Raw genomic sequence first — 26,821 nt, 5'->3', positions numbered from 1 at the left:
AGCTAGAAAGTGTTGTAAGTGTGGCTTTCGAGCCAGCAGGACTCCCAGCAATGCTTATGCTGTCCTGGGAATTCAAGGGACTTGAAAATAGCTGAAAGGCAAGTTCTCCTTTACCTCACCTGCACCAGTGCAAAGCAGACCTCTGATACAGGCAAAGACTTGCCCTTTTGAGAGTCACAGATTAAGTTAATTATTTGTAATTTGAACATCACTAAAAATGTACAAAGATTTGAGAGTGCCAACTTGGCCTGTGAAAGCAGCTGAGGCACTTGAAAACCTGGCATATATGGTCTTCTACTGACTCTGCTGGGAAGGCAACTTGACTCAAGCTCTAAAGCCTTGTTTCTACAAGTACATCTATGATTTGATATGCAAGTGTGAGTTCTGCTGAAATCAGCAGGAGACTGACAGGACTCAAAGCTTTTCAAAACAGGACAAATTTAAATGTGTCTTCTGTAATTGTCTGACTTCTCTGTGCCTAGGTCAAAACTAAAATGTCTGATCTATTTATGTGGAACCAAAGGCATGTCCCTTCCCCCTCAGTAGCAGTCAGGCTGATTAACAATTACAACAGTATTTTATCTTATTATGCCTTGAAATGTGACCCTCCTAGAACTAAACAGATGTGCAATTGTAGGCTAAGTTGAGTTCATTAGTAAGACAGAATAAAACTGCTCAGCATATTGGGTGTTATGTATGTATGTCCTAGCAAACACAATTCTGCATTAAAATCAGTTGAGTTACGTATCTGTTTCTGGGGAACAGACTGTTTGTTTGGTTTTTTTTCAATTTTTAACTTCTGCAAATTGTTACACCAGATGGCCTGTTGAGCCAACAATAGATGATCATGTCTCACCACAATGGCATCCCTTTCTGGCTAACTTGAGTCAAAGCAGTTCGATATCAGTCCTCACCAAGCACATTCCCAACAACTTCACCTTAATTATTTCTCTCCATCTGGTCATGGTAGTAGAAACAATTTCCTGCCTCTTTGCATAGCATCAGAAATGCACACAAATAAGCAGTTTAATGCTGAATTCTTTTGAATACATTAAATTCCATTTGTGATGTTAGCAGACCCCACACTTCCATGGGTAACTGAATACTAATTATGGTAAAGAGTTGAACAATTAACTTCTTCTGTTTTTAAATTTCACTCTCTGATTTTTAATCCCACAGAGGTCTCAGTCTGCATTCTCCCTGGCTAGTGAAGATATGGCCAGTAAAGGACAAGACCCCGCATCATCTGTGGCCGAGGCTCTTGGGAGGCAGCAAAAGGGACAGTCCAGGAAGCAGAAGGAACGCAAGCACTCTGCTTTACCCAGCTGGAAGAGTGTAGACAGGCTAAATGAAACAAGTAAATATTTCTAGTACGAATAAGATTCTTTTTTTGGTTCTCACTCACGTGTGGAATAAATACAACTTAAAGCAAGGACCTTCTTTAGGGCATTTCTGCTGACCTTTGTGCTTTCAGAGGTCACATGTAAAATGTATATTTGATGTTGCCATGTCACAATTTCATTGGGCTATGTCATTGCTTATCTTAACTTTCTTTTTAAAAAAAGTATTCAGAATTTGGGTCTTTGTGAAGTTGATTTTGGACTGCTGCAAAATTTAGACAACTGGTTTGGACACATTTCAGGGCTTCTAAGACACAAGAGCTCAAGGGCCTTTCTTTGTCATTGGTAACCTGTCCTCCAGTTGAAGGAGTTTGCAGCCCATTGTATCCCTTCCATGACACAGGGGTCGTGAGGTTTTGTGGTGAGCCAGTCATTAAAATAATTCACATTTAGAATTCCTCCTTACAACTTTATTTTCAACTCTGATGAATTTACAAATGCGGTGTTCTGTGCAGCCCTACTCACTGGTGCTTCCAGACTTGTCTGAGGAAGCTGTATGTGTAGGAACTCCACAGATCAGCAGCTTCCCTGGATCTGACTGCTGTCATCATGCATTAGGTATGGATGTAAATATGGATGATGGATGGTGAGCAGCTTTTCAAGTCAGCTTCATTCCTGCCTGAATCAGCACCCTGGGATAGAGTGCAATTTCCCGCTTACTTCTAGATGACATAAAGACAGGTTGTAACTGTAGAAGATACCAATGTGTATAAGTATCTGAAGGGAGGGTGTCAGAGGATGGATCCAGGCTCTGCTCAGTGGTGCCAAGCAATAGGACAAGAAACAACTGGCAGAAACTGATGCACAGAAAGTTCCACCTGGATATGAGAAAGAACTTTTCACTATGCAGGTGACCAAGCGCTGGAACAGGTTGCCCAGAGATGCTGTGGAGTCCCCTTCACTGAAGATATTCAAGAACCTGGATGCAATCCTGTGCCATGTGCAGGTTGGTTGGACCAGCTGAGCCACTGTGGTCCCTTCCAACCTAACCCTTTCTGTGCTTCTGCAGTTGTGGCTCCTGCTCTTGAGGTGTTCCCATTTCCATTGCCTCTCTTGTTCTGGCTGAAGCATTTGCAAGGCCACAAGAGTGTAGCACCAGGCAACTTCCTCACCATAGTATTGGTTAGTTTTTACCCCTACAGCTGCACAAAGGGGAAGAGCTGAACTCATTGCAGCAGCATTCCCTGTCTCCAAGGGTTGTCATCCCATGGCAGAATCTGCCTGTTCTTGCTTCTTCTCTTGTAGCAGCTGTAGAACCCATCTGACCCCTGTAGCACACTGGTTCATGAAGCTGCACAAGCAGAAAACTTCTTTTGTGGGGTGAGTTCACTGCTGCTGTAGCTCCAACAGCTGCCTCACCAGGCACTGGCAAGCAGAAGCAGTTACAGTGTGTGTTTGGGTTTGGTGGTGACCAGGGACCAGAGCTGCCATTTGTTCAATTTGTTTATCTGTAATGCCAGTTGATAACTGGGGAGACTGAAATTTAGACAATTTCAGTACTTCTCCTCCCCCGTGAAAGAAATTAATATTAAAGTAGCACTAAAATCTAACTTAACCCAGTATGCATTACTCTGTGAATTTCTTAATCAGCCCACTGTCAGAAGTGGTTTTCTCCTGGGCATTTTAGTGGAAGGCCTATTTTCAGTAAAGCAGTTAATTTGCTCCTAAAATTTAAGCACCCACTTGAATCCCATTGCATTCAACTGTTGAGCAATTTAGTATTTAACAATTGCTTATTGCTTAACCACAGCAGAACGACAAATTGACCCAGTTTTTTTTTTTTTGGGTGCTCTACGCAGAGGATTTGTGCTGCTTCTTTCATCTAAAAACCACATTTGTGATGAAAGGGTAGTGCCTATTGAGCTAATAGTAAATAGCTGACTGTGCTAATATCTGTAAAAAATGGTCTCATCTATGCAGTATTAAGCAGCTTTGTATTATGATACAGAAAACAAGAGAAATCTCAATGAAGAGTTTGGTGTGGTAACATCAATGGGCTTTTTAGGCATGTAGCCAAAAAGTAGTTCACAATTCATTTTGGTTACAGTTCATGTTGTTTTAAATGGTGACTCAAGAGCCTTTATCAAAAGTCTTACAATGAAACTTCTTAAATCTTTTTTACCTTTTCACATGGATGAATTATAACTTATGCACAAAGAATTGTGTGAAAAAAACATTCTTTCAAGTACGTTACTTCGTTTTGGAAAATCAGGAAGGGAGCACTTGACATTGTAGGATAAAAGTGGGATAAAGCTGAGTCAGCTTTCTGAATATAGAGGTCTCAGTTGCTTTCTACCCTGTTTGTCCTCTAAGATGTAATCAACTAGTATCCTGTCTTTTCTTCAGTTAATTGAGGTTGGTAGACTGATTCTCACGTGGTGTTGTTAAATAGAATAAGGGGATATGGTTTGGGGGAGAAAAAAGTTTGTGGCTCCCCATTACATTTGTGTAATGTGGTGCAGCTGAATTCAGTTTGTGTTGGAGATTTATATCCTGCAGAGCTGTTGGCTTTGTTTGAAAGAACAATGTTTTAAGGGAAGTTCTTTCTCTCAGGAGAACCCTATACTTAGATTAGTTAGTAAAGTTAAGAAAAGTAAACAAGCAGAAGTTTCTTGTGCTTGATAGCTTGTTTGGTTTTTTTTTTCTCCAAAATCAGGGGTTACTATAAAGAAATGTTAGTTGTCCTTACACACCTGACTTCAGCTATATCCTTGCTTGGTCACTGCTATAAGAAAACTAGTATTATTTTGATTTCCTTTTAAGCAGGAGTAAGAATTGTATTTTCTCAGGTTTTCTGAATTGACTTAAGAAGTGAAAACAAGCCAAAAGGATTCAAATGAGTAAGAAGTGCAAAAATTGTCATAAAACTCTCATAGCTCTTAAGTGTAATTGCCATTTAATTTTTGTTTTGTTTTTTGTGGACTTTGGTGGTGAAAGTCCACCTCAGACTTTGTTTTTTTAAACTAAGCACAGCTTACTGCATACTAATGTTCTTTATGAACAGTTCCAGGGAAAAAGTAATCTTCTTTTCATCCTAGTATTTGTAACTATCTAATGCAGAATGCCTAATTATATTCTACAACAGACCCAGATATGACTGTGTCCATTTGAAAATAGTGATGTTCAGCTTACATTATGAGAAAACTAATGGCTTGTATTAAGTATTACTGTAGGTTTCTGAAAATAACAAATTTGAATCCATGGGAGGAATCCTTAAGTCTGAAAAGTTCATTCAGGAGGCTGGATTACTGTGTAAATCCATGGCATTATAAATTTTTCAAGTGCTGCAGAAGGCAGAGTCATCAAACATCCATACTTCCCACGAGGGGAATTTTCAATTTTGATTGGAAATGAAATCTAAATTTAGAAGAAATACAATTCTCAAAGATATGAGAGTTAAAGAGCACTTTGTGCTTTTTTGGTTTTTGTGTTGGGGTTGTAAAATATACTCTGAAAATGTGGAAGGATACAAGAGCAGCAGTGCTTGTGTCAGAATCAGCACATTTGGTATTTAGTCTTGGGTACAACAATAGCAGCCAAAAGCAAGAGTCTAGGAGAGATTAGGACAAAGCAAGTATTTTTCATACTGCCTCTGAGTAGGCTCTGAACCTCTAGAACTGTCAATTTAATTACTATCTCAGCTATTTCTGTATTCAGTAAATTTTAGTGGATTTCTCCTCCATGTTCACAGCCCTTTCTGTTTTATCACAGATAATTTCAAGCATCCAGAACAACCTTAGGCAAGAAGCTCCATAGGTCTGGTATCCATTGCATCACACTACTTTCTTTTGTTGATTTAAAACCTTGATTTCTCTAGCTTCACTTCATGCCCTCTAGTAGTTAGGTTGGAAGAGATTCCCCCATCTCTTTTAGCATGTGTTCTCTCAGTCTTCTGTCCTCCAGACGGCAGAGCTCTTGCTTACTTAATTATTCCTTGAATGGACGCCATTTCAGAACCTGGTACAACCTCTGCTGCTCTTCTCTGATTCTTTTTCTATCTTTCCTTTTCAATGTGGGGGACCAGAATTGCACACCAGAATGAAAGACATTTGCAAAACTCAGGATTTATGCATGCCTGTGGGCTTATGTTCCATCAGTCTTTCCTAATCATTCTTTTAGAAAAAAACTTTGGTTCAAGTACTGTCCCATTTTAGTCATCACCATGACTTAAAGTTGTGGCTTCTAAGTAGTAGGGCAGCTTGGCTCTCAACATGGAAGAGTTCACGTGGCAGCAACACTTGAATTTGTTGGTTTTGTTGAAACTTTCAATCTGTGGCAAGTAAAAGCAGCCACTCACAGTGTGATCACAGCTGTTCTTGTTTCCTTTCCATAGGTCCGCCTTCTGTTTTCCAAAGCACCGATGGAAACTGGGTGGCTTTGCAGAACGTCACCCTGCCTCGTCCTCGAATGCTGGCCAAACCAAAGAGTCAGGTGTTCAAAGCTTTGGAGAACGAGTCCAGCATTGTGTCTGCCTACGACGAGATGGGCTCGGACAGCGAGGATGACTATGACTGGAACGTGGCCTTGAACAAGCTGCGGCGGAGACCCCGGCAATTGCCAGACGACTTCTATTACTCCAATTCCCAGTATGGCACCGAGTGGGTTTATGGCAATGATCAGTACCAGGCAGTGACCTCCCCCTCCTCTGGGTTATACACCAACACTGAGACACTGTTCTCTGATTCGGAAACATCTTCAGTAAACTCTTCCCAGGAAGCTAAAGGACCTAGCAAACTTCTCTGGTTGCAAGGCAGAACTCAAAGTGATATGCCCAGAATGGAAAAGAAGCACTTCCATGGAGAACTAGATGTAAATTTCAATCCACAGGCAACTAGCTTGGAGTATTCAGACAGCAGTGAGACTGAAGGAGTCCATTATGATTTAGAAAAGAAATCAAGAAGGTGGAAGAAGAACAAAGCCATCTCTGAAGACTTATGTGAAGAAAAGAATCAGGCAAAAGCCAACAAGATGAATTTAAGTCAGGTAATTGTGTTTGAGCTTACCAAATGCATTTTCAAAAAGAGCTGGGCAAAACTAATTAAGCCATGCTGGCAATATCATGTGAATCATGAGTGGGAGGTGGAGTGTTCTTGCAAGCTTTATCTTCCTTATGTCTCCTAAGAGGAAGAGAAAGCAGGGTGTTAGACAGGCTTTACCTTTTTCTCAAATAGGCCACTTTCATCCAATCACAGACTTTGTTAATGTTGTAAAATACAGTGCTCTTAAGAAAAAATCCCTCAGGATTTGTCAACAGCTGAGAAATGTTAATTAATCACTTGTTTTGTTGTGCTGGGGTTTTTTTAGCTTCTGTTTTCTTGGTATAAGAAATAACTCATATGCCTAGGAATCTGCTCTGCAGTGTCTACAAATAATCTGGTAAGGAATAAAGCTAATGAGCAGCAGAAATTCAAAAAGGGTTTTTGTGAAATCCAGTCCAAGTGATGTCTGTTTTTAATTGGTCATCTTGAGTTCTGATGTCTTAGGGTGAGTGTTTGCAAACTACTTCCATTTAAATAATTTGTCAGTTTATTAAGAAAACAAACAAAACCCAAAGAAACAAGCAAAAACCTCAGACTGTGCTATCTCAAACTCCAAAAAATTGTTCATACAGCTTGAAGACAGGAAACATTTGATTTAAATTACAGGTGTTAACCAGAAAGGTGAATAATTACAGGTGGATAACCAGAAAGCCAAGTCTCCTCTATTTGGAGTTTGTCCAGACCTGGGACTGATATTAAGGGATCCATTTGTTCCCCAGAATTTTGTTAGCAGTGCAAGCACACAAGCTCAGGAGAATATTGACTCCTTGTCCAGTTCCATTTCCCACATCCTACCCCTCTTAAATCCTGAAGCTGCATCATTGCTGCAGCAGAGTAATAATAAGCCTGAAGCAAGGAACTGAGAGCTGGCTTCTCCCTGTGCCTTTGATTCCGAGTAGCCTGATTCAGTCTTAAAGCTATCTGACCAAATTTAGGATGCCTGGAACAGTTTTTCTCTCCTTGTGCTACTAGCCTGTATTTCCTATAGAAAAACATCAGTACAGCTAATTGTAAGTCAATATTAGGATTCTAGGATTTCAGCCAGGCTTTAATGCTGGATGTCATTAATTCTGGACCCATTCCATCTGCTTTTAGGACAGAGTGTGGGTGTTCGGGGTGTTCTGTACTGATTCATCTATACTCGTGTCCTCATATATTTAAAATCAACAGTTCTCAAAGGGAAGTATGATGTAATATAATGTGATCTGATGACACATCAGTGGCCATTATTGACTTCCTGTAACATCAGGCAGAATTACAAGGCATTACAGGGACTGCACAAAGATTGTATCTTGTACACAGATTTCTGCATTTAGCTTTATGGCTTTGTTTTCTTTCTTTCGTGACCTCTGTGTGTCTGTGTTCATATTGTGGCTTCCTAGTCACAATAGACAGTACACAGAGCATGGAAGATCAGAGCTCACAGAAAAAGTCCTGGAGACTTTATAGAATCATAGACTCATTTAGATTGGAAACACTTTTAAGATCATCAAGTCCAGATGTTAGCCCTGCACTGCAGGGTCGACCACTAAATGTTGTCCCTAAGTGCCATGACTACATGTCTTTTAAATACCTCCAGGGATGGTGAATCAACGATTTCCCTGGGCTGCCTGTTCCAGTGCTGGATAATCCTTTCTGCAAAAAAATTTTTCATAATATCCAATCTAAACCCCCCACCATGCTCGTCCATGTGAGGTCAGAAAGGCAGGGTGCTTCCCAAATATCTGTGTTGGCATCCTTTAGCATCTTACTGCGTGCTTCAAAGTGCAAAATTAGTGGAAAATTATATTCTTCTTTCCCAAGTCTTTTGTGAGTTGCTTTGTCTCTTATAACCTCTCTGATGTGCTGAAAGTGCAAGATTCAGGATTCTAACCCACTCTCCCCTTCATTTTATCCTTCAAGCTAAAAGAGGCTGTTCCTTCTCCCCTGCTTCCTCAGCCTCAGTGGAGCAAGCAGAGGCACAGTGCCTCCAGATCATGCCACTGTTTCCAAAGCAATGAAATTCTCACTAGGAAGTTTATGTATGGGTGGGTTTGCGTGTGTTTAGTTTGTGTTTGGACACACACACACAAAGGTGGCTGATTTGACAGCTGGTGCTCACATTTGCAGAACTTTTACTCCAGCCTCTGGCAAACAAGCACTGCTGCCACTAGGAGAGGACTGCCTACCACAATTTAGAGCAAAAATGTTGCATGGTTGAACAATTCTAGGAAGCAAGTAAAATTGTCATGTGTCTGAGGAACCGGATTTAATGTATGAAAATGAATTAGCCAGACATCATTTACAGTGCTCAGGTAAATGAGATTAAAGGGATGTCAGAGTTTCATATATTCCCCAGAATAATGTATTGATCTTGGTAAAATGATTGATTTGAGGCTGCAGCAGGGAGAGCCCTACATATAAACAGTTTTACAAAATAACAGTGTTGGTGTGAGGAACTGCAGTCAGCATAGACTTAAGAAAGATTGACTGCAGCGTCTTAAACCAGGCATAGCTTTTCACATTATGAGATTATGCAGAGTTTGCAGAGACCACACAAACTCTTCTTGAACCAAGATATTAGACAGTGAATAACTGATTATATGTCAATTGCAGTAAAGGAACACTTTTTCAATACTTCACTGCATTGGAATATAATCTTATATTACAGCATTGTAATAGTAAGATGATAATTTGTGGACCATTATGTTTTCATCAGCATTGTAGAACAGGATTTCAGTTTATCGGTCTAAAAGTTGGGGTTTCATTTTTAATTTTCAAATAGTGAAAGTTGCTTTCTTGTTTTTTACTCTCCAGGTTTCTCAGTGAGATGAAAACAAGCCCTTTTTCTTCTTTGTTCTAAGTCTAGAGAGTTGTAAGCAGTTATGGAACCTGCTTACAGTTTCTGGAAAAACCCTAGTCAGTTCATAACTCATAACTGAATTTAAATTTAAAATCAGGTATTTTTTAATCAGGATCCAGTTCCTAGAGTAGGATAATGCTGTGGCATTTTTTAAAAAATATATTTTAGACACAACAGTGGAATGCTGACTTTGTGACTGGGAGAGAATTTTTTGTTCTAAGTCTTCAGTGCCTTAGAAGGGGAAACCTGAGAACAGATACCAAGATGTGCTGTATCTGTGGAATTTTTTGCGTAATGATAAGTAAAAGAACAAGCTCCTTTACTGAGCTGTCTGTAGAGATACCATAAACACAGTCATGAAGCAAGATATGAAAACTGTCCTGATAAAACCAGAGTCCTGCTATAAATAATATCTGATTGCTTATATACCACAAAAGACATATTTCTTTGGGAACTGAACTGGAAAGTGCAACCTTGCTTTTACTGATTATTTTTCAAATGGTAACTTTTTACAAAAAATGGGCACTTAAGCCACCAGTCATTATTTGCTTTTATTATTACTAATTGTAGTAATAGTTGATACTATTAGTAATATTAATATTGATATATTGACTCTCATTATCTTTTTGAGAGAAGGATATGACTTGCTTAATGTAACTGAAGTTCTTATGTTTTTGATGCAAACTGGAGTGTCTTAATTGCTTCAAGTGAAAGAAATGCCCTCATTGTGAGTTTGCTTCTTTGATCAGGAGCCCCCACCTGTTAATTACAGCCCTGCAGGCGGGTAAGGGGTGAGCACTGTCAGGCTGCCTGTTCCCACGGGATGGCGCTTGGGATGTATTCTTTGAAAACAGCTCCCTGAAATCACTCTGGGTCTTCATGAGAAACTGCCTGCAAACCTCACAAATTGTATATTCTCCTAAAAATTTTCGTTTCCAATTTTTGCTTTCCTATATGAAGGGAACTTTCTCATGGGAATTTATAGTTGAACATAGATTTTGTTCTGGAGCATCTTTTTTTGTATTTTGTGTCCATCCACTCTGATTACATTGAATTATCAGTGATTTGTATGCAAGGATTTGGACACTGTTTATGAGTAAAGGTGTATTTGTTGCTTTTATTGTCTCCTAAAAGACTTACACTTGCATAGAAACACTTGATTTTCTTTTTGTGCAACTGGGTTCATGGCTGTGTCAGTCTGCCAGGCCCTCACAGAAACTCAGTTTTTGGATAAAATGGTAGCCCTTTATTCTTGTTTGCAGTTATCAGCATTATGTATTGCTGATAGATGCAAATGGGAATTTACACAATGATTTGTGTAATGGCACAAAAATGTCATTAAACTTACCAGAAGGAGTGAAAATATGAATGGTAAAGAATAACAAAAATTAATGCAGCATCTATTCAATATTAATAGTAGTACCTTTCAATTTATGTATTTTATTGTTTTATTGGCTGCTAATAAATTTTTTAACTTGTCAGTCCATGAAAGAGGTATAATCTTCTCCCAAATAATTTTCTGCCACTATCTGAAAAGCCCAACACACAAGTCAAGCAGCCTTCTATTAACAGAAACCACAAAGTGCAGCAGTGTAAGGTACCATTATCTCTGCATGTACCCAGGAATTAACAGCTCTAGCCAATATAGATTATCCACCCACTCATTTAAAGGAGGCTGGAAAGCTAAAAAAGGGGTTATAGACATACCTGAGCCCAGCTGTAATACAGTCAATACTCTCAAGAAACAATATGTATTCAAAACGCAGATTTAGCTAATGCACAATGAGACCCTGGAGTTGCCAGGGCATCTCATTACTTTCATCTGTGCTGGCAGACCTAGCAAAAAGATCTTGAAGTTGCTGCTATGTGTGATTCTATGAAGCCTGGTATTTTTTGGGATTGAGAGGAGTTGCCATACTGCTGTTGTCAATACAGATTCTTTAGATTAACTAGTGGTGCTTCCCATGGGTGTATCTGTGCACTGCTACTCCAATAAAGCTGCTAAGCAGTTAAAGCTAAGCAGGTCTATTTAAGAAGCCCCCAGAGGACTGATGCATGTCCTCTGCACAGTGAAGTCTGTCAGTACAGCAGTGAGGAGGAAGTGTGGGAAAATCCACCACTCTGGACTGCTGGCCTCCCTCACTGCTCCACTAGATTTTAGATACATATCTGTAAGCTCATTTAAACAAGGATACCAATTTCTTGTCTTTACAAGCTTGATCTGCTCAAATGTCTGCAAAGAATGAGATTTTCTTCTTTTCCTTGCAGATTTGATCTCAAGGTAAACTGTGTTCAATCTTCAACACCGCTAGAGTAAGCCCACACCCCTAGTGCAGAACTGTAATCGTAAACCAGGTTTTGGTAGATGAGAGCAGTACCAATTTGGGGGGGTACCAATTAAATAAATTGAGGGAATTCAAGTAAAGAGGGGTTCCACTAATTAGCTTAGACTAGATACCTAGCTGTAAATAGCTCAGGTTTAATGAGCTGTATCTTCACTAAACTGTAGTCTCATAAAATACAAGCATACAGTTTAGCTGGGCTTTCTATCCTGTAGATCACATAAATTATGATTGTTTCTTTCCTGGGTACAAATTGATGGACTGATGGATTCAGCAACAGATTTCAGGGATTCTTTTAATAGTAATTTAGTGACTTGTTAGTATTGGTCATTTGGCAGATTGTTGGTCGGGGTGTAATACTGATATTTGTAATGAGTTGTGGAGTGATGTGCAAGAAACGTCTGGAGAAAACTTCTCTTGCAATTTGAGGAAACATTGTTATGATAGAGATTTTTAATTTAAGAGGTGAAATACACCAGTCTTTTGCATGTATGTAAGAGCATGTCCTATTATAAAACTGAAGTGAAAATACACTGGTTTGAAATCTTGGTTTTGATCATGGAACAGCTTTTTAGTAGAAAAATTATTTTGCAGAAGCTGATTGTTTGGGAATAGAGTTTCAGCATAAACCCATGGTTCCCCTTCTATTGTAGCTCTCAAATTTCTGTTGTTCCTTCAAATCCTGATTTTCTAAAAGGGCCTTCTGCATCCTGAAGGTGAACTATTAGTTGTGGAATAATTTAGTTGTGTAATTGATTGAATTGCAAATAACCGCTGACAAAAATTGTCCAGAACACTGTGAAAGTGCTGAACACTCCAGTATAGTTTACTGTATGAAAGATGAGAACTGACATTATGAACACGATGTGTCAATCCATTAAAAGCAGTTTGGTGGGTAGGGTTTGTGAGGGAGTGAGCACAGTTAACATTTCCTGTGAGAACTGGAGGTAATTGGTTCATCCCTGAACAGTGCTGCTACAGCTGCTCCTGTTTATGTATTTCCAAATGAATGGAAGACAGAGCACAGATTTTAGTCTCTCCAGCCATGTCTGGTCTTGTCACAGTATGAGAACCTAAGGCAGATAGGAATAATTTCCTCTCTGAGAATTGCTCCAAATCATCCTCCTAGGCCTGCTGAGATGTGCCTACCACTCTGGTCCCAGGCTGAATTCTTCCTAGCCACCTTCTGGTTAGTTTTGCACAATTATGTTCCATTTCAAAATATCTGTCGCTTTTAAACCTACCTAACACCATCTTATTTCATGGACTTGGCTAAGCACCAAACAAGCTAATGATTCAAAACTTTCTCTCAGCAGTCATTAGGGAGAGAACACTTGCAGAAGGCAGCAAATGCTATAGGTGGAACACGTTGCTCTGGGAGGTGCCTGTCTCTCTCCAGGGACTGTAGTGCAAATCAGGGCAAAATGGGTCCTAATCAGACAGCACAGATCCAGAAAATGAATTGATACATACCTGGGGATTAGTTTTTAGAGCAACTATGAGATATTCTCAGAATTTGTCAGCAAGGGCTGACAAAACTATCCCCCTTTCCACCTTATTAAATGCTGGGCAAAGATTTTGCTTTTCTTCTCTTCAGCTTCCAAGGGGACTTGTGGCTGAGTCTGTAGCACCCACTGTATTAAACTGACCCTTTAAGTGTTTCCCATCTTTAAGGATCCAAGACTCAGAACAGAAGGTGCTCCTGAAGACTGAACTTGTTCCACAGAGGTTGGCATTTGGAAAAAAAATCATCTCTGTAGAGGATCTACCTATGCAAATAATTCCTCTGGGAAAGCTGACAATTTATCATGTAACAAAAGAGGAGTTTTTCAAAACTTGTTTCCAGCAGTCTTTAAGAATAACATGGATAATGCTCAAGACCAAGCAGTCAGGGAATGAAAGCACAGCTTTCAGCTGAAAGCTGAACACAACTGCCAGGTTACAGATTATTTCATTCCCACACCACACTTTTATCTGCACTGTGCCTGCAAGGGATGGCGGTGCTGGAAATGGGAAATACTGGCATGTATTATCAGTTGCACACAGATACATAGTGATTTTCATAGCTCCTTTTTAGATAACATGAAAGTAAGAAGGAATGATGAATATAATCCAGCAAGTGTTGGTTTACTGGCATTTCTTTTTTGTCAGAACACTTAGTGTGCTTTCTTTCTAGCTTCTCTGCAGAGTGATCATGCCTCTATTTTCTAGAAAGCTAGAAAAATATAGCTAGAACCTTTTCTTTCTATGCCTACACAGGAATTTATTTGTTTTTTCTAATACCTTTGTAGGATTTTGATGATTTATCAGAAACAGATGTAAGCAATGAGGATCAGCACCATGATGTCAAGCCTGAACTTATGGAGAATGAGCTTAAATCCAGGTTATTTCAGCTTGCTGCTAAAATGAGTGACAAGGAAACATCATCTGGTGATGAACAAGAGTCAGAACCTGGAATAGATCTGGAAAACCAGAAGGAGAGTTTGTCCTCAGAGGAAAATGGCAGAAGTATCCAGGAAGAGTTAAAGAAGGTAAGTGGTAATTAGAAAGGAGTAGGAATAGTACTCTAAGAGTTAGAATGCCAAAAGAAAAAATTCGGGCTAGAAAACTGAACACAGTTGATTAAAAAAACCTCTGAAGTCCTTTATACTGGTCTGAGCCTGAACCTCTTGTACAGATAAAAGTTAATGGGTGTTTTCCTCTCTGTGAGGAACAGAAAGTCTACAGCATCAGTTCCAAGCAGGGAACTTAGCCTGTGCAACTAAACTGTTAACTGGCTGATATTAATGGAATTATGTCAACTTATACTGACTGAAAATCGACTTACACTTTAAAAAATTTTAAAAAGCATATCCAGTTTTTCTTTTTTTTGTCCTTGCTAACCAGACAGTTTAAGTGGTTTTTCCCCATCCTTTCAGTTAACTCCTCTCTTTGTAGTATTACGTAGTTCATGTTGATGGCATAGATTCTTCTTTTGCATCTCTATAGAAATATTTAGTGTTTCTTTAAAGCTTTCCAACCCTGTTGCCCTGTCAGCTAATAGGCTTCTGAGAGTAGTAACATTTCCTAATGAAACAGAAATTTGGTGTCAGTTCTGATAGTGCCTGAGATCCTTCATTTGTGCCATTTCACCCTTACAATGACATACCAGATTTCAGTGTCACTCACAGGATTTACCACCCCTCTCTTCCCTTTCTACCTCTGAATTTCTCTTCAGATCATGTGGTTTGCTTGAATTTGGTGCTAGAGGAGCCCAGTGCTGCCTCTTGCCAGTCAAGCACTCTTTTTCCTTAGATCACTTAGGCTTATTCTAGTTTGCTGCATATCTTGACTTGCCTTTTGGGGTGTTGTGTGCACAGCAGCTCAGCTTTGACAAGGAGTGGACAACTGTCTAAAGGAAATCTATTTGTCGTAGTTTGAAAGGTGTTTTGTTCAAATTATATAAAGAACTAATACACTGGGAGGTGAAAACAGGATCAAGTAATCCAGGCAGACCATAGAGGTGCTGTCCAAGAATGCAGGAATGGTATCATAAAAGCCAGTGCCCATCTGGACCTGAATGTTTCCAGAGACACAAAGGGAAAAAAAGTGTTCTACAGGTCCATCAGCAGCAAAAGGCAGATGAGGGAAAGCTGGGCCCACTACTGCAGTGATCTGGTGACACAGAACGTGGAAAAGGCTATTACACAACATTGTTTTCACCTCAGTTTTCTGGGTAAGATTTTCCCTCAAGAATCCCAGGCCCCTGAGACCTATGGGAAAGCCTGGAGCAGTGAAGGTTTATCCTTGGTAGAGGAGGATCAGGTTAGCAAACATTTCAAACACTGGGATCTGCACATGTGCATGGTGTCTGATGGGGATGCACTTCCAAGACCTGAGGGAACTGGCTCATGTAATTGTGAGGTTCATCTTTAGAAGATCATGGCAATCTGAGACATTCAGAGCTATGAATATTGTTTATTTTGGCTTTAACAAGACTTTTAGCAGTCAAATGCCAAGGGAAATGCAAGTCCTGCACATGGGAAGTGATTAGCTTATGCACCTCCGTTCAGTATTGGTGAGACCATTTCTGGAGTGCTGTGTCCTGTTTTGGGCTCCCCAGTAGAAGGTGCACATGGACACACTGAAATGAGTCCTGTGAAGGGCCACAGAGATGATTAAAAAACTGGGGCATCTGTCATATGAGGAGAGGCTGAGAGAGCTGGAATTGTCTATCCAAGAAAAGAAGGGAAGGTTTGGGAGAATCTCTTCAATGTATTTAAATATCTGAGAGGGGAGAGTGGGGAGTGTTTGTTGTGGGAAATAAAGTGGAAATGGAACTCTTTCCTCTCATAGGAATGGAAGCAGTGGGCACAAACTGAAATACAAAAAATCCCATCCAAATGAAAAGCTTTTTCACTGTGTTGCTGTTTAAATACTGGAATAGGTTTCCCAGAAAGATTGTAAAGTCTGTGTCATTGGATATAATCAAAATCTGAGTGGACAACAGCCCTGGGCATGTGCTTTGAGCAGAAGAGTTGGATTGGGTGATCCCCTTACATTCCAAATGTAAGGAGCATGTGACTCTTTGATTCTGAGTTATTTAGCCATGGACTACACAGGAGTGTAAATACCTTTGTTATCACGTGTGCAAATACCTCCATGATGTACACACAACCTTTCCAAAGAAAGCACATAAAGGATTTATTGTCAGAGCTTGTTAGCAGCATTTGTTTTTATTTGTTTTGCCAAGACAAAACAGCAATATCATATTATTCAACAGCATATATGGGCTAGCTGGGGTTATAACATTTTGCAAATGAAATCCAGAATCAAAGGCTGTAAAGAGGGCTTTCTGAAATGCTCCTGTATAGAGAACTGAGCACAGAAAATGATGAATGTATGTTTTTGGTGTACTTACTCATCTGCATGCATCTATAGAGTAAAATTGGTGGTTTTTTTCCTCTCCTAATTTTGCTATTTCTTTCAAATTTGTATGTCAGTTATTTTAAATACAACAAAGATTAATATCTTTTTCCTCAATAAAATTTTCTTAAATTTTAAAAAAGAAGGGCTTACCATGTTCAGCAAAAAATGGAATGCTTGGAGTTCCTAATCCTTTATTTGATTTGGATAAAAAAGTTCTCTTCATTAATGGTCATAGTATATATTCTTTTTGTCTATAATAAAGAAACCAGAATACTCCAGTACTCTTCGTGGTCTGGAATTCAGTGAAATTGGCAGGGAAACCTTCTCCAAGTGTAGAGAAACAAGCACACTGCTTTCATTCTTATTCTTGACAAGTCTTTTGGTTGTCCTTAAAGGTACTTTTAAATCTTCTGGCTTGTGCCTTCTCTCTGGAAAGTTGGCTGGCCAACATCTTACCAGGAAATACTGAAGATGACAGTGTATAATACCAGCTGGGGCTGTGGCAGTCTAAAATACAGGCATATCCAAACTTTTATTGCATAAAAGATGCAATAACTCTAGGATGAGCAGATCTCATGTGAAAGACCAGCAGAGAAAACCTATTTTCAGGCAACCAGTGATTTTAGATGCTTTCAAAGCCAGAAGTCCCAAGATGCTGTCTCTTTAAAAAGCCTGATTGTTGGAGAATGCAGAGTTTTAGGGATTTACAGATCTTTCAGTCTAGCACTCACCACTATTGGTCAGAGACAGCCTCCTGAGCTGGGCATCAGGTTTCAAATTAAATATACAGAACCATTAGTTCTGCATTGTAGGAGCGACGGTGGGTAGGACGGTCGGGACGGACACGAGAGATCTCTGAAGTCAGGTCTTGGAACTTGGGGTTTATTGCAAAGGGCCTGGGTGCAGGGGCCCTGCTTGGAACTGCCAGCTGCAGCTCAGAGCAGGCCCCAAAGAGGAGCCCCAAAGAGAGAGAGAGCAGAGAATAAGAGCAAAATGAAAAGAGGATGGGAGAAGAGTAAGAGAGGATGAAGTTCCCGTTACAATACAATAAATTTTCTTCTGTGCTGAATATTCTAATTTTCACTAACCAGTCTAGTGCACGATACAAATTCTATAGCATTTACATGCAGCCTATAAGAATCTTTACATTACTATACTGTGTTACATCTTAAACCCTAAAAACTACTCTTTGGACCACTTCTGCCAAGCTAGTAGGGTCTGCTCTGACCTGTCTGCAAGCAGAGGGTATTGTCTAATCAAAAGGGGATTACCTTCAGTGGCCATACTATTGTTTTCCAGTTGTTCAGTGACTAAGGCTTGGTATCTCAAAGCTTGCTTTCATTTCAATCTCGCTTATAGTTTCCATATACTCAAAATCTTTTGCCAGGCAATCATATTTATAAGGGTTTCCTGTTTCATCTTCCCCAACACTGCACCATTAAAATGAGAGCTGGAGTGCCTAGATTCTGCTTTTTGTTCCTGAACATAAATACTATACTTTAGCCATCTTGCTTTTATTTTAGCCATGCTGCTTGTCTTTCTTGGTCTTTCATCTTCTGTTCTCATAAGCTTATTCTGGAGCACTTCAGCAGCTTTAAATTGCTGGGAATTTTTAGTTCTTGTACACCTGACCATATGATAAGACTTAAAAACATGTATTTTCGAATCACTGGAAATTAAGTTACTGGTGCTTATCTGACCTTCACCTGTCTGCACCTTTAAAAACCAGGACTGCTGTTTTAATAGAAACTGAGAATCTCATGTAATCAGACATTGAGCTGATGCTTTTGAAAGGGTATTTAGTATATGATGATCTAAAGCAGTGGTAAAAGTCGTATCCTTCATGGAGAGTTAGCTGAAGTTGTTTGGCATTTATGGATTCTCAGTTCTCACATCAGACTGAGGTTTTGAATTGTATGTCTGCCTTTAAGATGCCAATTTGAATATAATGACCTTTGAGTTAATTATTTAGTTCATCTGGGATACCTGAGGATTTAGGTTGGTATTAACACAAGTTGATTTTGGGACTTAGACTTAAATCTTCTTAGATTTTCAGCACCTTCATTTTCATTATCCCTTAGTTTGTGATTGCCTAAAATGGTCTTGTGGAGATTCACAGCTCTCATTTTAAAACAAACATAATCCTGCAGCAGACTTGTTTTTATGGAAAACATTTTGTGCTTCTCAAGCTACAGAAGTAATTAATGGTCTTTCTGGGGTATTCAGAGCCCTGAAAAGTCCACTTGTCTTAGTTGTGCAGTGAAAGGCCATGGTTTTCACCAAAAGCTGTGTTTAGGGCAGAGTTGGCCTTCAGCGCCTCTAAACTTCAGGTGTGAACAAACCAAAATTCAAATTGTGCAACTGTTGTCTTAGTGAAACATCTTTTACTAGCGCAACAATTTTGCACAATTCTTTCTGTCTTGCTCTTTTTTTTTTTTTTAATTAATTGGTTAGGGTTTTTTTGCTTTATTCCACCAAACCCTAAATGAATGCCTAAAGAAAAAAAAGCAAAATGTAAATTCCCTTTGAAGTATCTTAATGGCACTGATCCTGAGAGTGGCAAGCATGATAAATGGGATGTATTTAGTTTGCAGTCTCCTCCATCCATTCTCCTTCTCTTAATACTTTTATGAAGATAGATTGACTGGGTCTTCATTTCATGGTATATCCCAGAATTACATTCTAGAAGGCTATTTTGGCAGGCTGCAATTTGAATGCAGTCTATCCCTGTGACCACTTTATTATAAACTATGGAGATTATGTTAAAAAACAGATTAGCCCCTGCCATTTTTTCAAATTGCCCACAGAGCATGAAAATTGAAATAGTTGTTAAAACCTTACTTGTGGGGGTTTTTTGGTCACCTTCTACTTAGCACTACAACTTTAAGATATGGCAATGAGCAAGCGAGTTAAACTTCCGTAGTAATGTGGAGTTTCTCTCCTCTTTGCATAAACTTGATGCAATGTGCTGTGTGCTTAAGGAATTTCTTTAAATCCCTTTATGCATTTACTTCTGCTCAGAGAATTTTACAACCAAGGCTTAGTAACTTTGTTTAAATCCTGCTGTTGTCTGTTGCCATTACTACATGACACAATAGCTCTTCTCTGAATGACAGCCTCTAAGTGAGTTTGTTAAGTAGCCCAGTGGGATCCTAAGTGAAACCTCCCGAGTCTCTTGACAGTATGAATAACAGCATAAGTCATCTTTTCATTAAATATTTATGCTTCCATCCTCTGGAAACATTTTATTCTTCTTAGGTTTTAAAAAGCTTTATTTTGGGGAAAGCATGAACTATGAATAACACTTTCATGTTGTTTTTTGCCAGAGGCCTATTTCCTTTGTTTCAAGAGTGCATCTTGCTTTTTTCACCAGGTAAATTAGCAGTCCTCAACTACTGGCATAATGAGATTGAGATTTGTTAGAAAATCTCCCTGGCCTCTGTCTTTTTAGCAAGAAGAATAGCCAGTGGCTGTGCAAGTGGGTGCATGTTCCTGCAGAAGAGAGAGCCAGCTCCCTGGTGTGTGTGCTGGTGGCTGTGCCCGGTGCCGGCCTTGGAGAGGGTGGCCAGGGCTCAGTAAGGGAGGTCAGGCAAGCATGGGGCTCACTGGCCACGGTCGCTGGAGAGACCTCTGCTCACAGCCTTGATGGAGCTGGAGAATGTCATTGGGACATGCACATGCCAGTGAATCCCTCCTGTATACCACAGACCTGTTGAAGCATCACGGCAGGGATGTCTGGGAGGCTGACATAGCAGTGCTGGAATACCAACAGTAAGCCTGTGTCTCCTGATGGCTGGGCTTCTTTAGGCATTTGTGCTGGTGCAGGTACTGTCCTCACAGAAGATGATGTTGTAGTTTTTGTGATCATTATCTTGCAACTGCCTGAATTCCTGGGTATTTTGGCTGGTTTGTTGGTTCAGGAAGGGGTTTATAGGAAACTGCCATCCAGCTTCATATGCCTAAAAGCTTTAGAAGTCTCTGAGTAAAAGTTCTAAAGGAGAACCAATGGATCACTTTGGCCAGGAAACACAACAGCGTAAGTACAGTAGCTTACTAAATTGCTGCTATTATGGTAGTAATGCTGAACAGGGCAGTACAATGATATCTTCCTGTGTTAACAGCTTGGAAGGTATTTGTGTGTCTGTTGTTTCACAGTATTGTGTGCAAGATGCTCAGATTAATTCTTGTGTTTTCATAGATCATTGCTTTTAAAATTATGTTAATTATCCAGGCAGTCTCCCAAAGTCCAGGATTGAAAACTGAATGTGGGCAGCATTATAAAAAGTGATCTTTAAGGTTTATGAACTGCAGATCATCTATGGACAGGATTTTGAATGACAGCAGAGAAAAAAATTTTGGTTAGGGAAGGTGAAAAGCAGTATGAAACAATAATCTTTACATTGAACTAATGGATCCAAAGTTTTAAGTTGTCAATTTAACAAAGCAGTCAAGTATATGTTCAGCTTTAAACTGAGGTTTAAATGGTTTGCTGGACAAAATCCCCATTCAAGGTGTGTATCCTTTATATTTGCTATTATTATTCAGTCTTTAGTATGAAATATCAAGCTGATCCTAAGTTTATTTTGTCAAAATCTGAGTCTTCTATTTCAAGCATCAAGACCATGAACATTTATTTTTTTAAAGTTTTCAAAGTGAGCAGTGTTGTTTGTGTACCTCCAATTCTGACACTTCCTGGGCTCAGTACAATTGTGTGAATATGGATGTAGATAGACCATCTGAGATATCTTAGAGTGTCCCACAGGGCCTTAAGCTGCTAGTCCAGAAGAAATGTGAATCTACCAGGTCCATGTCATATCAGACAGTGTTGTTTCAAAATCTTTGCACATTTAAAGCTGTTTCAAATTTTCAAATTGTACTTTGTCTACCTGTGTTTAAGCAACTGAATCAAAGCCCTGTTGGATCTACTGGTGAAGGGCAGAAGAGTTGGCACTGCAGCTGCCTTCACATGGGGAATGCAGTATCTTTATAAACAGCTTTTTTCTCATAGTCTCAGTTCTGACACCTGCGTGCATGCACCCCCAAGCCAGCTCTTGTAGTGTACATGCAAGGAGAATCTCCTTCAGTTCTCTCCTTGCCAAAGATTTATTTACTTAGGGAGAAAATGTCCAAGCCATTCTACACATACAGTTGCAGAAAATCAGTGAACATTAGTGGAAGCTGCTGGAATAAAATGGTGGGAAAATAGACTATTTTTTACTACTATTTTGTTTTCTTTTGTAAGCTGCCCCAAGACTTGGAAGTGAAAACTGAGGTCTTTCAGATCTAGCTGGAAGAGTTTCAAGGAAATGCTGCTCCTCAGCTGGAAGATACTTCTGTCACAGCACAGCTAGCAGGGCAGCTGTGGCTTTGTCATTACTTTAAGGCAAAACCAGTCAGTTCAGTTTAACAGGCCTAAGGAAATTAGGGAGATTACTGTACGCCTACTGGCTGGTCACTGGAGGTTTGTACTATGCAGGGTTTTACTTGTTTACTTGGGACAGTGAGGCGAGGAGAGGGACAGCAGCAAAGAGTAGGAAGTGATTTGGCACAAGACATCTTGCTTACCTTAGCCCAGGTGTTTCTCTCACATGAGCATCTGACTGTGGCATAAGTGAGGTACAGACTCTTTCATAACTACTGTCCAAAGTGCTACCATGTACACTCCAAAAGTGAAGATAGCTGGCTTTTCTTCTTCTTCTTAACACTGCTGCAAAAGTGTTTTTCCATTCCTAGTGATACTTTTTGTGATGGCAGAAATAGTATTTTCCCTCTGATTCATTTTATACACAATTGTGTGTGATTTGCAATTTCTGTCTCAATGAAGTCTGTTAGTCTAAATCTCATAAATAAGATTAAATTAGGCATTGCTTTATTTTAAATATTTTAGTAATAAATGTAAAATTGAAGTTTTATGCTATTTTAATCTTGGTCGTTTCTTTATCCTTGCTGTTTATCCTAAACTTCCCTGTAAGTCTGAACCTATATAGTTGTTAACCTCTGTAGCTGTTAATATAACTTTTCTGCCTTTTTATTTAACTGCTTTCCCACTATCTAGGAAAAACAAAAGGCTTTTGATCTTCATTTAAAGCTGCAGTTTTTATCCACTGTATTGCAGCAGGTGAGAAAGCTTTGTTTTATTTGTGTCTTCTTACATCTCTTATGTAGTAAGAGATGCATTAACGTGATATTGAGGGTTTCCACATTTGCCAATCAACATTCTTAAACCCAAAATGTTTTCTTGGAAATATCAGGTCTGAAAAATCATACCTTTTGGCCACAATCAATAATCATTGCAGAAAATTATTTTATAATCACAGTTAACATGTGGAGCAGACTGGCTCCCTTGTTTGGCCTTGTGATGAAAATTTGGTTTTGTCAGTAAAGAAGAACACAAGACAAAGATAAGGTGTATGAACTTTCTATTCTCATGTATTCACCTATATTAAAAAATTTGGAAGGAAGTTTTATGACCATAGTGGTCTTCAAAAATCTTTCTAAGTTCTCAATTAAAAAAATAATTAAAACCCTTAATTCATTGTACAGTTTGTACAGTAAGTAGATATTTTCTCACTTTGCTGCTAGTGACTGTTGCTTATGATTCTTTTAGGCAGAAAGAGGCTTTTATATTCTGTGCTATTTAAATCTCAGCTTATGAGGATCACATATTAAAAAATATTTTCATTATATTCCCTGAGCAAATATATGCTTATCTTAATATTTCAAAATACCTGCTATTTTTAGTATGTCATACATCATTCTCTCAGTTATAAAATAAGAATAACTTTTTTTGTGTTAGAAGTTGATGCTTAATTTAACAAAACACTTGTCTCAATTTTTTCTTTTTTCCTTGCTCTTAATTTTGTCCTATGAGTTTTAATCATCTTTTAATTATCTTGATTTTATTTAGTAAAAATATCAATGGTAACATTAAAGAAAAAGTGTTTTTCCAGTTGTGTAATGTCATCGGTATGTGTCCATTGTATATCAGAATCCTGTGTGGATTTTTAGATGGAAATATTTCAATTTCCAACTTAGCCTATAATATTTCACCTCTTGGAAAATCACTTCCATTCTCATGATTAGAGGCAACTTGTCTCTAGAAATAAGGCATTAAATATTAATAAGCATAACATCTGTAACTATATTAGGACAGTGGATTGAATTAGTAAAATGTAATATTCAGCATTACCTAGCACAGTCAAAAAGAGAGACTTTATTTCTCTGTGTTATACTTTGGAGACTATCAGTAGAATAATAGCTCTCAGCCTGTAAGATAATTTTGCTTTCTTTTTCTAAAGGAATGCCCATAAATGAAGATATTGATGATAAAGGTGAAGGCAGATAGTCTTAAAGAGAAGAGTAATTCTTTGATATCACATATCACCATGGTATACTTGTCTGCCATCAAACAGCCAGGCAAAATTTAGCCTTTTTTTTCCCCACAATTTTCATGGTAATGAGTGGTTAGGGTTCACTTTTGGGCCAAAGATCTTTTGAAGGTCAGGGTTGACAACTGCCACAGATAGTTGGGCATTGATGGTTCTTTTCTTCCCACACTGTGACTTGTGTCCCAGATTTTGCTAGCCTGTGAAGGACTTTCACTGGGCTTTTCAGGGCCTTCTCAAAACTCTACAATGAACTCCCATAGGGTGGGGAGATGAAGGAGACAGGTTTGAGGTTTGATTTTGTTTTCACCCAGCTTGAATTCAGTCAGGTTACCCTGAAAGGATGAGTTAATCAGTGGCAAAGCAAAACTTATCTTCTCCCCAGCTCCCCTTAACTCCCTATAAATCCCTATAAAAAGAGGGATATCGACTGTGACTCAGTGCATGATATAACGCCTTGACACTGGAGCTGAAAATGATTGCACCACAAGTCATCAAGGATGTGGTCAATACTGCCACGACTGCTAGTGATGGAAAGGTGTTCTTGCTCTACTTCTTGATCTAGCTGTTGATGTCACTGTTCTCTGTTGAATTGCAGGTCACCCCCTTCCATGGTCTTTAAAAGAGCCTAATGATGGCATCGTAGTGGCAGGAGAAAAGAAAACAATAATGGCTGAGTACAATGGGCAGAAAAAAATAGTGCTAGTGATAGAGAACTGAACTATTTTAAGAGCATCAAAAATAAAAGTCATAATGTTCATGCAAAGGAAAAGATGTGAAAATGTCACAGGCTGCTGAGATGCATACACTTAAAGCTCACCTACTCTTAGCAGTTTGGGTACTTAATATTGCTCCAGTTTTTTCATCCTGTTTTCCTTCTGTTACTAGTGCAAGACTGCAAATACTGGTCTATAAAGCACTTTCCAGCATAGGATGCTTGAGTTCAACAACACAGGAAATATTGTCAGCATCAACAGGGAAAGGAAAGGAAAGGAAAGAGAGACAACAGAAGGAAAGAGAAGTGGCTAACAGTCAGCAAGATCACTTTATCTTTAGACTACTGAAACATAACAGGAATCCTTTCCATCTGACAAACAGAAATGACAGTAATGAAGTTTTACAAGATATTTGTTATGTTCAGTGCAAGCATGTATGTATGCTTGCATACACGCACATTTTTAGCATTTCATTGGTTTTAAGACTCAACCACAAAGAACTCAGAGAAATCAAGAATGTTCTTTTGACTGTGTTCTTAACATTTGGTGACCATGGGTATTAATTATCATAAAAAAGATAAATGCATGTTTTCCTCATTCCATTAGATGCTTAGTCTCAAATTCAAGAAAAAAAAGATTCTTATAACTAGTAGAAACATTCATACTTGGTCTGCTGCATGAATTTGACTTGGGAGTGGTGGTGTTAATTCGGAAGTAGGGTAGCACAGTTGAAATCCAAATTCATCCTAGAGTTTCAAGAAGAATGGTTGCACTTAGCTTTCCTGTGCTGGATATTTGTACCAGAGATTGCTTTCTACATCTACCACATCCATATTAGTTCTCTGACTTGCTTGACAAGACAACATTCTGTGTCATGGCATGACACCTGTCCCTGTGAGTCACTTAGAGGTGTAAGCAATGACCTTTCCTGCAAGGGCAAGATAAATCAGATAACCAAGAGGTGTTTGGAGCAATTTGAAATCCACCTACCTGGATGATCTTGATGTGTCTGTGTCTGTGAATTTCAGGTGATTTTTATATGGTCCTGTAAATGCTGAGTTTGACATGGGTGGTCAGGGAAGGGAGAGGTTTGTGAAGTACTAAAACTCTGCAATACATTTTATTTTTTTACTATTGTTTTTTTAAATTTATTTTGGGGTTTTCCCATTACGCATGTTAAATAATTATATCTAGAGTACCTTACTGTATTTGCAAACTGACCATTTTGGAACATGAGCTGTTTTAACAGCTTTTGATAGTTGCTCAAAAGGAGGGTAAAACATACAGAAAATCATTAACTGAGTATCCAGCTTTTTACAAATCACATTTCTGCACCTGTGGAGGTTTAGAGTGGACATTAGGAAGCATTTCTTCACTGTGAGGTTGCTCAAACATTGGCTTCCTAGAGAGTTGGTTAGTGCCCAACCCTGTCAGTGTATAAAAAGCATTTGGACAATGTCCTTTAACAACATGCTTTAACTTTCAGACAGCCCTGAACTAGTCAGGTAACTGGACTAAGTGAGCATTCATCACCTTCCAAAAGAAAAGTTATTCTATTCTATTCTATTCTATTCTATTCTATTCTATTCTATTCTATTCTATTCTATTCTACTCTATTCTGCTCTATTTTATTCTTTCCTGTTGAATTTATTTTCCCCTATCCATTAGCTATTAAGAAGCTAGGGTATTTTTCACTCAAAATCTTGATTTCATAAAGGTATCTATCACAGACAACTTTACCTGGAAAACAGAAAAAATATTTTATAGGAATTGGTCTGTGAAAAATGTCAATATGGATTATCATATTGTGGTATAAAATAATTTTTCTAATTTAATTTAATCTTTTTTTGAAGTTTATCATTAACTACAAAGGATAATAAAAAATTTAAGAAATAATGAACACAAAAGTGAGGCTACAGTTCTTGAAATGGAAAACATACATCACTGAATATGATGAAGATATAGTGTCTGGACTTCATCATTTTGTTCACTACTCACAGAATATAAGAACTAGGTACTTGTGGAAGTAAATAATACAAGAAAGTAGCATTGATTCTTCTCTTCTTTCCTATAAAATTATTGATCTGATTTTACCCTAATTGGCACTTGTGAAAATAAATGGAGAAAAACCAGTAGGCTTTTCATGGGGTTCAAGTATTTGTTCTCAGTAAGAGTCCCAGGCCTGCTGG

At 38.8% G+C, this 26,821-nt stretch overlaps 1 protein-coding gene across 3 annotated transcripts in view; it reads left to right on the top strand.

Annotated features, from left to right (window-relative positions):
• Positions 1–26,821, top strand: part of MYRIP (myosin VIIA and Rab interacting protein) — a 190,641-nt gene that overhangs the window by 152,001 nt on the left and 11,819 nt on the right. For all 3 annotated transcript variants that reach the window (XM_031059421.1, XM_014308202.2, XM_005423931.2), the window contains exons 8-10: positions 1,180–1,357; positions 5,734–6,383; positions 13,915–14,154. In XM_031059421.1, the coding sequence (XP_030915281.1) occupies positions 1,180–1,357; positions 5,734–6,383; positions 13,915–14,154 (1,068 nt within the window). The remainder of the gene's footprint in view (positions 1–1,179; positions 1,358–5,733; positions 6,384–13,914; positions 14,155–26,821) is intronic.

This window comes from Geospiza fortis, unplaced genomic scaffold (genome assembly GCF_000277835.1).
Source record: "Geospiza fortis unplaced genomic scaffold, GeoFor_1.0 scaffold346, whole genome shotgun sequence".
Lineage (NCBI taxonomy): Eukaryota > Metazoa > Chordata > Aves > Passeriformes > Thraupidae > Geospiza > Geospiza fortis.
Note: the sequence above shows the minus strand (reverse complement) of the source record. Positions and strands in the feature narration are given on the sequence as shown.